Source organism: Otolemur garnettii, unplaced genomic scaffold (assembly GCF_000181295.1).
Source record: "Otolemur garnettii isolate 467f Iridium unplaced genomic scaffold, OtoGar3 scaffold00046, whole genome shotgun sequence".
In the NCBI taxonomy this organism is placed as follows: Eukaryota; Metazoa; Chordata; class Mammalia; order Primates; family Galagidae; genus Otolemur; species Otolemur garnettii.
The window spans coordinates 9,679,284-9,694,201 of record NW_003852441.1 but is presented as its reverse complement, the minus strand read 5'-3'; the positions used below and the strand labels follow the sequence as shown (position 1 = coordinate 9,694,201).

Sequence of the window (14,918 nt, the reverse complement as noted above, 5' to 3'; positions counted from 1 at the left end):
ACACACACACACACACACACACACACACACACGGATAGAGCTACACCATGCTGCAAAATAGAAATGTAGGGTATTGTCATTCATCCTTCCCAAGTTAAGTATTTGGTTTTAATGCAATTATGGTCACATTTCAATAGACTTTTATGGGAAAGTCATCTATGGGAATCAACAGGTAAAGTTACTTAAAAAAAATTCTGGGTGCTGGCCCCATATACCGAGGGTGGCAGGTTCAAACCTGGTCCCGGCCGAACTGCAACCAAAAAATAGCCGGGTGTTGTGGTGGACACCTGTAGTCCCAGCTACTTGGGAAGCTGAGGCAAGAGAATCCCTTAAGCCCAGGAGCTGGAGGTTGCTGTGAGCTGTGATGTCACAGCACTCTACTGAGGGTGACAAAGTGAGACTCTGTCTCTAAAAAAAAAATTCTGGAAAATGCCTGTCAGATACTTTATAATTAGAAAAGGCCAATAAAGAACAATGTTCACTGTAAAAAAAAAAAAAAAAAGGAACGTGCAAAGGAAAATGAAAACGATATTGCCCATGATCCCATCATTCTATGATAACATTTGTTAATATTTGGTCATATATTTTCTGGTCTTCAGTCTGGTCTTCAATATTTTTACATTCTTTTAACAATAGGATTCTTTTTTTTTCTCATTCATATTTCCTCAGTCATAATTTTTAAGTCATCTAATACAAGTGTGCCATAAGTTTTCCCCCAGATAACTTTGGTATGTGAGATATCTTTCTTTGTATCTCTCATTTCCTTAGACTAACTCCCCTAAAGTGGAGTTATTGTGTTTGTAGAGAGGGACATTTTCAAGGCCCTATGTTGTCTATCTTCTTGAAGTTGTCAAATTCTTTCTGGAAAGGTTATCAGATGATATAGCCAGACTCAGATCAAGAATATCGATCATGGGACATATTGCTATTAAAAAGTTGATTGTTAAAGTGAAATTCAAATTTTGCTGGGCATCTTCTATTTGTTTTTAAACTTCAGTTTGATGTGAGGGTACAAACAACTAGATTAAAAGCATCTTCTATTTTTATTTGCTATATCTAGCAGCCCTACATGGGAGTCAAAGTGTGGAGAAACCTAGGGAAAGAATCTATACTATCATAATTGGAATAAAGACCCAGAACCAGCATTACAATGAATTAGATCTTGCATTTTGCTTTGCTTCTTCCTCAAGTTTCCTTTAAATTTCACAGGAAGATTAAAATGAAAAAAGAAAAAAGTTCAGACCTTTGATTTGATTGGCAGTTTTGAGGATTGTTGTGGTCCTCAGCCTTGCTAAGAATGGTCCCTTTGGCAGGTGTGAGCAGAAAATGAATCTGTATGGTATAAGGCTAGAAGCTTGGCTTTTCAGTCTAAGGATTATCATGACTAACTGGAAAGAGAAATGCATTTCATATGTAAGGAAGAACAAGAGTAAGGGTCTCCTGTAAAAGTGGGAAAGCGTCTTTGGGGTACCCTAGTAGCCTGTTTACCTGGAGCTTTGTAGCATGGAAAAACGTGATTAGGGCTGGATCAGAAAAGGTGTTTGAACTATGAGGTGATTGGTAGGCGATTGAGGAAGGGTTTGGACTCAGGGCCCATTATCCAGCTGAGCTGTGAGAAAATGGTCTGGCCTACCATGAATACGGTGGGTTTTCAGGGGGCGATTCTAGGTGATGGGCTCCTCCTTAGGTAGGTGATGTTGTCTGGGTCAGCAGTAGCAAGAATTCAATGGTGGAATGAAGACTCTACTATAAGGGAAGGGCAGAGACATTTAGGGAGCCAGAGTCCAGACCGCTTGACAGATGATGTGAGGGAGACTCTGAAAAATGATACCTATATTAAGAGGAAGAACTGGTTTTAGAGATTTTGAGTTGGAGGGGCTGGCTGCTCACCCAGAAGGAATTGTCAGTCCAGGGATATGGGCTTGGGAGGTAGGGTTGCCAGAGAAAATACACACTACCCAGTTGACTTTTAATTTCAGATAAATAATATCTGTTTAGTATAAATATATCCCAACTATTACATGGGGGCATATTTCTATTAAAAAATTCATTGTTTATGTAAAATACAAATTTCACCAGGCATCTTCTATTTTTTTATTAAGTCATTTGTACATAGATCATATATACATTTATGCCATTACGGAATTCAGTGTGTTGATTATTTGTACAAATTGGAGTGCTTACATCCTACTAATCAACATAGCCTTCACCTGTGTTGTCATTTACCCAATTACAGGATTAAGACCTTTGTGTTCTACACCTGATAGATCCAACTTGTACTTGCAATATGCTCCATAGGTGTGGTCCCCCTACCAACCCTCGCTCTATCAACCCACCCACCTCCCTTCCCCTAAATCTTTTATTTTTATTTGGTAAATATGGCAGTCTTATGTGGGAGTCAAGGTGCAGAGAAACCCAGGGAAAGAATTCAAACTAATGTAACCGGAATAAAGATCCAGAACCAGCATTTCAATTAATTAGATCTTGCATTTGCTTTGTTTCTTCCTAAAGTTTCCTTTAAATCTCAAAGGAAGATTAAAAGAAAAAAAAAAAGCCCAGAGTCTTGATTTGATTGGCAGTTTTGAGAATTGTCTTGGTCCTCAGGCTTGCAAAGAATAGTCTCCTTGACAGGTGTGAGCAGAGAACAGACCTACTTGGGATGACGCTCGGGGCTTGGCTTTGTGGTCTAAATGTGGGGCCGACCACTCTAGTGTACTGTGGGCACATCACACAGACAAGCAATTTACTTAACACTCACATGCTCATGTGGTGACACATGTGTTGTAAAAATTCTTGGAATGATGCTTAAGGAACTGCTAAGACTGGCTGCCCTCTGGGGAGGGTGTGAGGGGATGGAGGCCAGACTTCATTACAGTTCTTTTTGTGTTCTGAATTCCTTTATTTATTTATTTTTTTAGTATGTACATGTATTACCCATTAAAATAAATTTTTAAAAAGCTGAATACGCATTTGCACAGAAAATGACAAAGTTGTCACAGTTTCACAGAAGGACAGCGCAAAGGGTGCAGAGAATGTAAGCACCTCAGAGCAGTGAGTTTTGCCTGCTCACCCTCTGTTGTGTCCCCAGGTTCCTAGAAGCCTGAGGTGTTCTTGGCACTTAATATGTATTTATTAAAGGAATGAAGGGCTGGCCCAGTCATTTCATGATCTAACCACACAAAGAGAAGTTTGTGTTCTTCAATTTCACACAGGTTAGAAAGAGGCATTGGAGGAGCTACATTTGTTACTACATTCATTGTATTATATTTAAGGAAGCAATTTCACTGCATATGTGGTCATTCTCAAAGAAGAGAGAGGTGAGGCTAAGGAAATGAATGCAATCAACAAGGGAGAGAAGGCTATTCACCTGTGGGGTGAGTGTGCAGAGACTGCATGGGGACAGGTAGACGAATGGAGGGAAGACCAGCAGAGCATGCTGCCCCACACAGCAAAGGATAGGACAGGTGGTCAGCCGCATCAGAATATTCAACAGAGACAACCCTGAGGGTTTTCTAAGGGTAGGAGATACATCAGTAGTCCTTCAGTGGAAAAAAAGTGCCTCTCCTGTACAGTGAACCCTCATAGCATTTTGGGACACTGCCTCCAAAGGGCAGGTTTTGGCCCACATTGTTTGCATGTTGTCATCCAAGAGCGGGGCAGAATAATGACCTCTTGGTAGACCTGAGGCTTATAGGCCCTTAGTGCAGTTGTATAAAGAACCAAATTGACCCCTGGGTTTCTTTTTTTCCTTTCAGAATGCAGTTTCCAAGTATGGCTCTCAGTTCCAAGGCAATTCCCAACACGACGCCCTGGAATTTCTGCTCTGGTTGCTGGATCGTGTGCATGAGGACTTGGAGGGCTCGTCCCGGGGGCCAGTGCCTGAGAAGGTTGGTCAGTCTTGAAACAGCACATCATTTAGAGTTTCTTTTCTCCCTTTTCTCCCTCAGCTTTCCTCAAAACTGAATCATGACATTCAGAGTCTCGGATTCCTGTATATTCTGGCTCCTGGGTACACAGTGCTCTTGCCTGCTTCCGTCTTTCAGCTCTGTTTGCTTTAGACAAGGCACTGCCTCCCATTGCAGTATTCCTCATCCTCCATAATCCCAGCAATATAGTGAATAGGGTTTCATTTTGGTTCAAAATTTGAAAAATATTTTTTTTGGGAATCTATATTCTGTGTATCAGTATGGCCGTGTGCGGCCCTAAGTACCATAGCTTATTATTTTCAGATGGTACCATTTCAGCTTTATCATTGCTTTCCCAGTTATGTGTCTACAGAGCAGCATGTCCTAACCTTTTCTCTCAAGATGCAGTATGGATGATTTTTACATGTGTGCATTCAGCATTCCCAGGTTTTGATGACACCCCAGCCCTCTGGGAGGAGAAGAGCACCACCGTGATTTGTAACAGCCACAGTGAACATCCCTTAGCTGGGTTCTTTGTGTATTCTACGCAGTAAAGATCGATGATGGGTGTGCTCTGTCTAATGCTATCCCTTTATCTCCCCCTCAAGAAAGTAAAGTGAATGAAGTTATTATATCACACGTGAGCACAGTTGTCATAATAATATCTAGGGATACTCTTCTAATTTAAAAAATGTTTCACGAGCTTTGTTACACTTTGATATATCTCATAACTGATCCAGATGTAGCCACAAGAACTATTTTACCAGCTTTTATAGTTTTGTTTAAAAATTGAACAGTATATTCCCAGCCCTCTCATGAATCAACCAAAATGCCTTGGAAAATGCTTAGGTCTTTCAACCATTACCTTCTCGTTTCTTCATTATTTTCTTGGAACCCATCATTCTAGAGTAATGAATGAATGGCTCAGGAAACTCAGTCTTTTTTTTTTTTTTTCTTTTTTCTTTTTAAAGCGTATCCACATAGCCATCTGTTATCTTGCTCATTAATTTTTTAATTTTTATTTATTTTTCTATTGTATAATTACAGGATCTTTTTCTTTTAAAGTGGTAACTTGCAACTTTCAGAAAAGAAGAACGTAACTGTGTGTGTTCCACGTGTGAGAGAGGTTGAGTAAACTTCTCAAAGCAGTATAAGAAGCCAGAGAGTCAGTCTTCAAGCCCAAAGAATCTGACTTGAAAGCCTTTCTTCTTATTTTAAAAATAATCACCTCATCTCACCGCAAAACACACAAATGAAACAGAGCAAGAATCACCACAACAAAACCTGGGAGGACCCCACTCTCAGAGGTTTGAGATGCTTCCTTTGTGACATTGTGGGTGGTTTTTCTTGTCTTCACAGTGATTCTCTGTTTATCTTATTCTGACCCTTTTAGTTTCAAGGGATAGAAATTTAACTTGATCCCACTTAAGGAAAGGACATTTAGAAGTCTAAATAGCGCCTGTGGCTCAAGCGGCTAAGGAAAAAAGGAAAGGACATTTATTGGCTTTTATAACTTGTAAGTCTGAGGGGTTGAACCAGGCTCAGGTGGGGCTGGATCCAAGGACCTAGGTCTTTGACTCACTCTTTACCTCTTGTCTTATCTCTGGCTTCATTCCCATACTGCATCTGCCCACATGGGAGCAGGAAAAGCTTCTACCAATGCTCATGCAGTCTTCAGAGCCTGAGATTCTAGAAAAAGCCCAGGGAAGAGTTTGATTATTCCAGCTTGGTTCACATGTCCATTCCTGCGCAGGTGGACAGAAGTTTGGCGTATTCTGCATATAAGGGTGAACACAGGCCTAAGAGAGTGTTCATAGAATTGGAATAGGTTGCTTTCTCAAAGAATGGAATGCCAACCAGATAAATTTATGTCTGTTATACTGTGTATCCCTTAAGTTTATAGTAAACACCTTTTGAAATCAGAGTGATATATTTTTTAAAAAGAGACTATTTATTGAATGTTGTATGTCAGACATCCAACTTGGTGCTTTTCATGACTTATTTTGCTAAAGGACACAGACACTCAGTAAACTGCATTTTTTTTTTTTTTGTAAAGACAAGAATCTCACTCTTTTGCCCTAGGCTAGAGTGCTGTGGCCTTAGCCTAGCACATTGCAGCCTCAAATTCCTGAATTCAGGGGATCCACCTGCCTCAGCTTCCCAGGTAGCTGGGACTGCAGGTGCTTGCTGCAACACCTCTCTAATTTTTTCTATTTTTAGTAGCGACATGTTCTCACTCTTGCTCAAGCTGGTTTCACAAACTCCCAAGCTCAAGCAGTCCTCCTGCCTCAGCCTCCCAGAGTGCTAGAATTATAGACTTGCGCCACCATACCTGGCCCAATAAATTCTTGAATGGTTGATTAAATTAGTTATGCTTTACTATTTTTTTTTTTTGTTTGTTTGTTTGAGACAGAGCCTCAAGCTGTACCCCTGGGTAGAGTGCTGTGGCATCACAGCTCACCTCAGCCTCCAACTCCTGGGCTCAAGTGAGTCTCCTGCCTCAGCCTCCCTAGTAGCTGGGACCACAGGTGCCCGCCACAACGCCTGGCTATTTTTTGGTTTCAGCTGTCATTGTTGTTTTGGTGGGCCAGGATGGATTTGAACCCGCCACCTTAGGTGTATGTGGCTGACGCCTTAGCCACTTGAGCCACAGGCGCCGAGCCAGTTATCCTTTACTATTACAAGCACAACTCATATTTTATAGTTGGTGGAAATTTGGGTTAAGTAAGTGGCTTAAGGCCACTCAACTTCTACTTGGTGGAAATAGAATGCAATGGGTCTATTTATGCCAAAGCCACTGATCTGAGTCCCTCTCCTTCTTTTGGGTGTCTCTTGCCTTCTTAGTTCCCCATGGTGGGAAGAGAGGAAACTTGAAAATGGGAGCTATCTCTTCCTGACAGCTGCATAGGAAAAGTCTCCTATTCTGTTTTCCCCTCTTCTCTCGCTGGCTATATCATACAGCTTTTCCTACCTAGAAAGTAGGTGGTACAGATAGTCTTCCAGATTCCCTTTCAGTTTTCCTCTTCCATCTCTGGGTAACAGGAAAAGGCTTAAGGGTGGAGAAGATCATGAAGAGAGTAGGTAATTTGCCCCAAGTCACACAGTTAGTGAGTGGGAGAGCCAGGGCCTGTAACAGGGTTTCTCAACCCCAACATTTTTGATATTTGTGGCCAGGTGATTCTGCATCGGGGAGGTCTGTGCTGTTCATTTTCGCGTTAGTAGCATCCCTTTATCCACTAGATACCAGGGGACCCCACAGGTGTGATAACCAAAAATGTCTCCAGGCATTGCCAGATGTCCCCCGTGGGAGGGAGTAAAATCCCTCAGTTGAGAACCACTGCTTAGAACCTTTGTTCCCAATAATGGCACAACACCGCCAAACCTTTCGTTAAACATTGAGTTTATTGAAGCAAAAAGGGCCTACCAATAATTCTTTTTAATAACTATAAGACACAAGTAAAAGCAGTTGTTATTGGTTTTCTAATTCTGAATATTCCTCCCCTGCCCCCCATAATATTCTCCATGCTGCAGCCAGATATTTTAGAAAGGAAATAAGATCACATCTCTGCCCTGCTTGAATTCCTCCAGAGGCTTCCTTTGGTATTTAGAACCAAATCCAGACTCCTAGGTAGCTGACGGGGACCCCACCTGCCTGGGCCTGCCAAACACTCAGCTGATTCCAGACCTGTGTGCCCCTAGCTCCCTGTCCCTGGCCACACTGGCTGCTCTCTGTCCCTAGCTTGCCATGCATTGTTAGAAGTGGCCATCTAGGCAAGATGGCTGTGGCTAGAGAGAGGAGCTTATACCGCCCTTACTTTGACCTGATTGAAATCAGAAAAGATCTTTTTTTCTCTGTCTGGGGTCAAAGCCGCTCCTGAAATTTGCTCTCAGAAAATTGGACTGCCTGTCGAGGCCTGGCTGCGCACCCTTGAAGGCAAAGAACAGAGCTGTTGGGATTATTTGGCATGGAGCTTCATTTTCCCTTTTTGAGAAGAAAAGCTGCTCTCCTCTGCGTAACTCTGAATGATTTTTCTTTTTGAATTTATTTTTGTTTCCAAGACTTAGGAAAGCCACATAGCTAGATTTGTTTGAAACCGAAATAGGAATCATAAGTAACAATTTCTTTTCTATTATTTTAACGAGTCTTAAATGAATCGTTCATTTAAGATTCTTCATTTTGTGAAAGGGGTCATTTTTTAACTACCCTATTAAAAACATGAACACACAAACGATCGTTTTGGCAGTTGGTTTTCCACAAAATGCCACCCTTTTGGCATTAAGGAGGGGATGTGGCTGAGGAGAGGACCAGGAGGCTAACATGTATTAAGCACTGACTATGTGCCAGGCAAGATGTACATGTCATCTCTTTTGATCATTTATTTATGTATTTATTTATTTATTTGGAGACAGAGTCTCACTCTGCTGCCCTGGGTAGAGTGCTATGGTGTCATCATAGTTCACAGCAATATCAAACTCCTGGGCTCAAGAGATCCTCCTGCCTCACCCTCCCTAGTAGCTGAGACTACAGGTGCGAGCGGCAATACCTGGGTAGTTTTTCTGTTTTTAGTAGAGACGGGGTAGGGTCTTGTTCTTGCTCAGGCTGGTCTTGAACTCCTGAGCTCAAGCAATCCACCCTCCTCAGCCTTCCAGAGTGCCAGGATTACAAGTATGAGCCACTATGCCTGGCATCTCTTTTGATTTTAAAGGCTACCTCATGAGGTTGATGTGGTAGTCTTACTCCTTTTCCATGTAGAATGAGGCTCATGGAGAGGTCTTGAGAGTCATTTGGTTAGCAGAGAGTAGAGCCAGCCTCATCCGACCTCATCATCCACGTATTCTGAATGACTCCCTGCTGCCCCTCGCTCCAGCCTTGTTCAGCATTTTCTCTCTTTCCATATCGCATCCCTGGGTAATCCATCCACAGCTACCCCCAATGCTGCTCAGCAATACCCTGGGTGATTGTGAGTTCTTTGGTTGCAAGCAACAGTAGCCAACTTGAGCTGACCCAAATAAAAAGGGAACTTAGAGAAGAGCAGGGAAGAAAGGGAAGGCTGAAGGACCAGCCCGAATCAGTCAGGAATCGGGCAGCTCTGCGGGTGTCTCAGTGGCAGGGTCTGCTCAGCTCTCTGCCCTGGACTCCACTGAGGGAACAAATGTTTTCAGCCTTTGGGCCACTGTGTTCCTGATTCACATTCAGGGCGGGAACATCTCAGTTTGGCTCGAGTGGGTCCTGGGCCTGTCCCTTGGTCAGGGCAGACAGAACCTTGAAAGAGCCAGGCCTCCCTCCCCAGGGACTGGGTTCTGTGCTTGAGAAAGAGGAGGAGTGAATCCCAGGCAGCCAAAATATCCCAGTGCCCACTCTGCACCCAAGTTAGCTCTGTCTCTGCCTAGATACTGCGTCACCCTCAGACTTGGCATGCCCTTCCCAACCCACTGTTCCTTTTGTCTTTCCCTTTCTGCTAATGGAACTGGTTTTCTCCAGGTATCAGATTGGAAGCTTGGAGTTGGTTCTGTTTGTCTCCTCTCCCTGTCCCCCAGTCAGGTGCTGAGGTATGAGCTGCTGGCACAGGGTGTCCTGAATCCATCCCTCCTTTTCATTTTCACGACTCCTGCCCCAGTTCACCTGCTGCTGCCTGGACCTTTGAGCCTCCTAATCTGTGTCCTAACCTCCAGATTTATCCTTCATCAGGGAATGGCTATCAGGCTAAATTGCCTCTCTAAGCATGTCACTACCACCCAGGTTCAAACCCATCAGATCCTTCCTGTTGGGTAGCAATAACACAGTGCATCACTTGCACAGTAGTTACACTGTACCACACACTCTTTAAATCCTCAGAACATCCCTATCAGGTAGGTACTATCGTTATTTCTATTACAGTTGAGGAACCACGGAACAAACAGATCAAGTAATTTCTTTAGTTGGATGAGAGAGGTTGAGTAACCGTCATGGCCATGTAGCAGTGCGGGGATTTGGAACCCTGTGTTGTGACTCTGGTGTCCACATTTCTGACCCTGATACTTGTTGTTTACTGAGCCAGACTTTGAGCACCCCACCTGGGTGGTATTAGACTCACTTTCCAACCCTATTTTCTGTTTCCCTTTGCACATCTTGTATTCTAGTTAAATTTGGCATCATAACTATTGGGATGAATAAGAGTGACCATTCTGAGTACTCACTTATTTTCTCCAGTATTATATTATGAAAAATCTCAAACATATGGGCAAATCGAATTCTGCAGTGAACACTCATACCCACCACTTAGATGCTACAATTTACATTGCTTTATCACACATTTACCCATCTGTCTATCTCTCTATCCACTCATTACTCCACCTTTTTTTTTCTCGTCTTATTTTTTTGATTTACTTTGAAGTAAATTGCACACATCAGTATACGTTACCTCAGATACTCCACGTGCGTTCCTCTGCTATGCTTCTGTCCTCTACTCTCTGAAGTCCTTCAACATTGGTCTCCACCTACACTGCACAGCCTGTTTGTCCATCTAAGGGGATGCATTCTCAGTGGGGGTGATATCACACAAGACCCCGAGGCCCCAAGGCCCCCAAATTGGTCTTTGTGGGGATATATTTTCATATAGTACATAGACACACCTATAGTTTATCTGTGCTATTAAAGTTTCATGGTGGGAGTGATTAGGAAAAATTGTTTAAAGAGACTCCTCAAGGGGAGTGATTATGGAAAAGTTGAGAAATACTTTTCTAGGGTATATTTTATGCACGATCTTATATAGATACTTAATATAGGCAATTTTAAATGTTACAGAATAGCTTTATATGATGGCTGCTTTAATTCTGGGATTGTCCTCAGGGAAAAACCTCTTCCAGGACAGTGATTTCACATAGCTGGGTTTTAATAAATAATTGTGTTCTGTGTGTTGTAGGGAGTAGGCAGAGGGTGAGGAATAAACTTAGGGAAACCAGCATGCTATAATAATTATATTGGATATAGTAGGCATCCAGAAGAGGGTAGTGGCATTGGGGCAGGTAGGAGGCCCAAGGTGGGATATGCTAAAAAATGACCCCCCAAAATATTAGGTCCTAATCCTTGTGTCTTGTAGATATTATCTTACTTGGTAAGACTTTGCACATGTGATTAAATTAAGGATCTTCAGATGAAGTCATTAACCTGGTTTATTCAGGTGGGTCCTAAATGCAATACCAATTGTTCTTATAAAAGAGAGGTTGAGAGAGACTTGAGACACACAGGGGAGAAGATGGGGTGAAGACAGAGCAGAGAGATGCTAGCAATGAAGGCTGGAGTGACGTGGCCACAAGCCAAGGAATTCTGGCAGCCACCTGAAGTTGGGTGAGGCAAGGAGTAGACTCCTGTAGAGCCTCTGGAGGGAGTGTGGCTCTGCTGATGCCTTAATTTTGGCCCAGCTGTACTGATTTTGAAAGTCTGTTCCTGAGAACCATAAGAGAATAAATCTCTTGTTACAGTGGAAGCCACTAGATTGTCATAATCTGCTACAGTAGCTACCAGAAACAAATTCACAAGGGAATGCAAACAAGGACACAAGAGGACTGATGTATAGAGTAAAGAAAGCTTATGCATCTAAAGGTCTAAAATGTAAAACCTACTTTGTCTGCAGAAGACAGTACTTATGTGAAAACTGGCTCACTGGAAAATGTGGCCAGGAATGATTTTGCAGGCAGGGGACTCATGGAGATGGGGGGGTGGACACATTTGAGGTTCTGGCAGCCCACTCAAGTGAAATGTGCAAGAGGCATTGAGGCTTTGAGGCCTGGCAGGATGGAAATAAAGAACAGAGGCCATCAATCCACAGGGAATGGTTGAGGCTGGCGAGTAGGAGTGTGCATTCACCAAGGCTTATGCTTTGGGCTCGCCCTTCTCATACATACACTCCTTCTCTTGGGGACTTTGGGAGGTGAAGGAATTGAAAAAGCACTGAGCTTTGGTAAAGGCTGCCTTGAAGGCCGAGACTCCTTGGAGGCTCAGGAAGCCATGACACCCAGGAGGAAGCGACGGCCTGTGGTCTGGAAGCAGCTGAGTGATAGGAGGTGTATCTAATTTTACTTCTTTTCCTCATTTCTTTGTAGCTTTCACCTGAAGCCAGTAAAACCTCTGAGAATCACGTGTCACCATCGACTCCGCTTTCTCTAGGTCAGAGCTTTGTGCAAAGCCACTTTCAAGCACAATATAGGTAAGACTGGAATGTGTTCAGAATGTATCATCGAGGTCCCAGCAAGCTTCATTACTGGTAACCAGTCTCCCCTTGCCAGATTTACCCTGAGATTACAAACAGAAACCCCAGACACCCTTCCCGATACCACTGTAAATCCTAAGGAACCACTCACTTCTGTTGTCCGGACTTCAGTGTTTCTTCTTTTTTTTCTTTTTGGCTTCTGGGTCTTTTACCTCCCCTTGAAGGAGGGTGATGAGAGGGTGATTCTGCAGAGGGTGAGTGTGGAGCCCAAGTAATTCTCCAAGCAGCGAGCAATCATTTAGAAGTAGGGAAGATTCTTCTTGTTTGTTCTTTATAGCCGGAGAGCCCACATTAGCAAGTCACTCTGAATCCAAGGGTCTCAGCATTACGACAACCCATAGAAATTATATATTCTCTTCAGGCTTTTGTATATGAAAGGGCAGGGACTCAGTGAAGGCAGAATGTTTTCAAGTATTACTATGTTTGGTGAAAAGCATTAATAGCAGTGGGAGGTCAGAGGAGAGACACCCCCCTGGGCTGCTTGGAGGAGGTGTGCTATTGATGGCTGCTGCAGGATGAATAGGATTGAATGGGTGGGAACATGTTCAGGAAGAGCGCATGCAAGCTTAAAGGTGGGGATGAGCACAAAGATCAGGATTTAGGTGAAGCTGTCGGCCACAGAGAGCCTCTTCCAGCTGAGGTGTTTGTCCCCATAGGTGCATGTATATGTCCCCGGTACAGGGTGGCCAGAAAGTTCATGTGCAGCTTAAAATTGCACACTATGAGCTTTCTGATGGTCCTGTATATACACATACACATACATACATATATACTACATTCCATTTAATCCTTATATAAGTTCTGTGAGACGAATACTGTAATCTGGGAGGCTGGGCTTTTTGCAAGGAAAGGTGGTAAGTGGCAGAACCATGATTTGCCCCCTGAAGTATCCTGGGGCACAGGTCCTGTCTGTGCTTTCTCTGTCATTCTTCCTCTTTTGTTTTTCCATCTTACTTTGTGCATTCATCGTGATTTTCTGTTGCATAGATGCTGTGCCCTCTATCCAGGATACCAAAAGTATTTTTTATATTTTTATTCTAGATATTGTGTTAAATCATCTCAAAGCTGTGCTTTCCTCTGCATCTCCTGGAAAATCCTCCCTGTACTTGGCTCTGCAGTACTTTTTAGAGGTCTCCTGGTAGTTTTCTTCTCTTATTGCCTTCTGTTCAAACAAGGAAACAACATTCAGTCTTCTAGAATTCTCTTACACAGTGTAGCCAGTTACTTCTGTACTTTGGGGGATTTGTATTCTTTGTGTTTGATTAGGAGGAGGTTGCTTTAAATTGCCTGGAAACTGTCCTGATTTAGGATTTACAGTATATTCAGAAATCAATGATAAAATAAATACTCTATGAACAATGTCTACAGGGGTGATTGTTTGTTTAGGAAGAACAAATAGTCTCTGAAACACTTTGGAAAAATGCCAGAACTGCTTTCTACTGCAGTAGAAAAATCCACAGCACTGGCGAGGGTCTCTCTCTTTCTGCCCCACCAGGGAGGAGGACCCCAAAGAAACAGCCAGGACAACCGTGGGGGCTTCATTGCTGCTCTTGATTGCTTAGAATATTGAGCAATATTCTCAATATTCTCTCTTCTATGTGAACCCAGATTTCATTGTGCCTGTTCATTTCCTGAGGGACTTGGTGGCCCTCAGGAGGTGTGTGGAGGGGAAACCTAGGTTTTGTGGCCACCGACCTTGGTAGCTACTGGTTGTGAAAGCCACTTGTAGGGCATCTGTCCTGTCTTCAGGTACCCAAAGCAGAGGTGGCTAGAAATAAAAATAAGGGAGCAGAGGAAAAGAACAGAGGAAGAGAAGACCATCTAGAAAGAGGGCGGGGAGCATAAGGTGCGGGGGTGTTAGAGAAGGGAAGGGTCATGGATAATCGCCACCAGGCAGCATCCATTGGTGTCCTTGTACAATAAATTCACTCATTTATCTGCTCACTTCCTTCTCTCTCCCCTCTCCCCTGGGTGTCCACATTCACTCCTTCCTTCTTTCAAGTATTCCAGTGCTGTAGAGCGGGGCCCAGCGGTTACCATGAGGAGCGTATCTCCTGGCCCACCAGAGGGACATGTTAACCACTGTACCCTTGCTGATTCTTGGAGATTCCTTCATGCTCTCCTGTGTGCCAGGGTCTCTTGTAGGTGCTGGGAACAAGACAGCCCCTGTTGTGATGGAGCTCCCACTCTGGAGGATATTAGACTGTACACACATAAGCAGTAGTGTGTGCTGGTGGCCAGTGAACTGATAAGGAGCTACTGGGGAAGGGGAAAGCCAGCACTAAGCTGAGAATGGACTGACGAGGTGTCCACCATTTAGATAACTGGGGACAGGGTATTCCAGGCAGAGGAAATAGCACAGGCAAATGGCCTAGGGTGGGAATGATCTTGGGAAGTTCAAGGAGTGGAAAAGCCAAGGGAGCTGCCAAGAAGTGAGTGGGCAGGAGGTGGGGCGGGGAGGTGAGCAGGCACCAGCAGGGCAGGTTCGCAGCCCAAGTGTGTGGGTCTCAGTCTAGAGGGCACAGGAAGCCATGCAGAGTTTAAAGCAGGGCGTGGTCTAGTTCATCACTGTGTGACCGTGGTTGCCTTGGGTGATGCAGGGAGGCAGGGGCAGTGGGTGGTACTGTTGCCATTGTCCCAGTGGGATAGCAATGGTAGCAGGACCCACAGAGGCAGCAGTGGAGATGAAGGGAGTGGTGTGTGGGGAGGGTTTGGAGCATGTTGGGACACAGGGGCAGCAGTGGGGCTGGAGGGAGAGGCTGGG

The 14,918-nt window shown here is 43.8% G+C and overlaps 1 protein-coding gene across 2 annotated transcripts in view; it reads left to right on the top strand.

Annotated features, from left to right (window-relative positions):
* The window catches only part of USP43 (ubiquitin specific peptidase 43), a 68,281-nt gene that overhangs the window by 7,394 nt on the left and 45,969 nt on the right, over nt 1-14,918 (top strand). For both annotated transcript variants that reach the window (XM_012805959.1, XM_003791095.1), the window contains exons 2-3: nt 3,756-3,887; nt 11,988-12,091. In XM_012805959.1, coding sequence (XP_012661413.1) covers nt 3,756-3,887; nt 11,988-12,091 — 236 coding nt within the window. The remainder of the gene's footprint in view (nt 1-3,755; nt 3,888-11,987; nt 12,092-14,918) is intronic.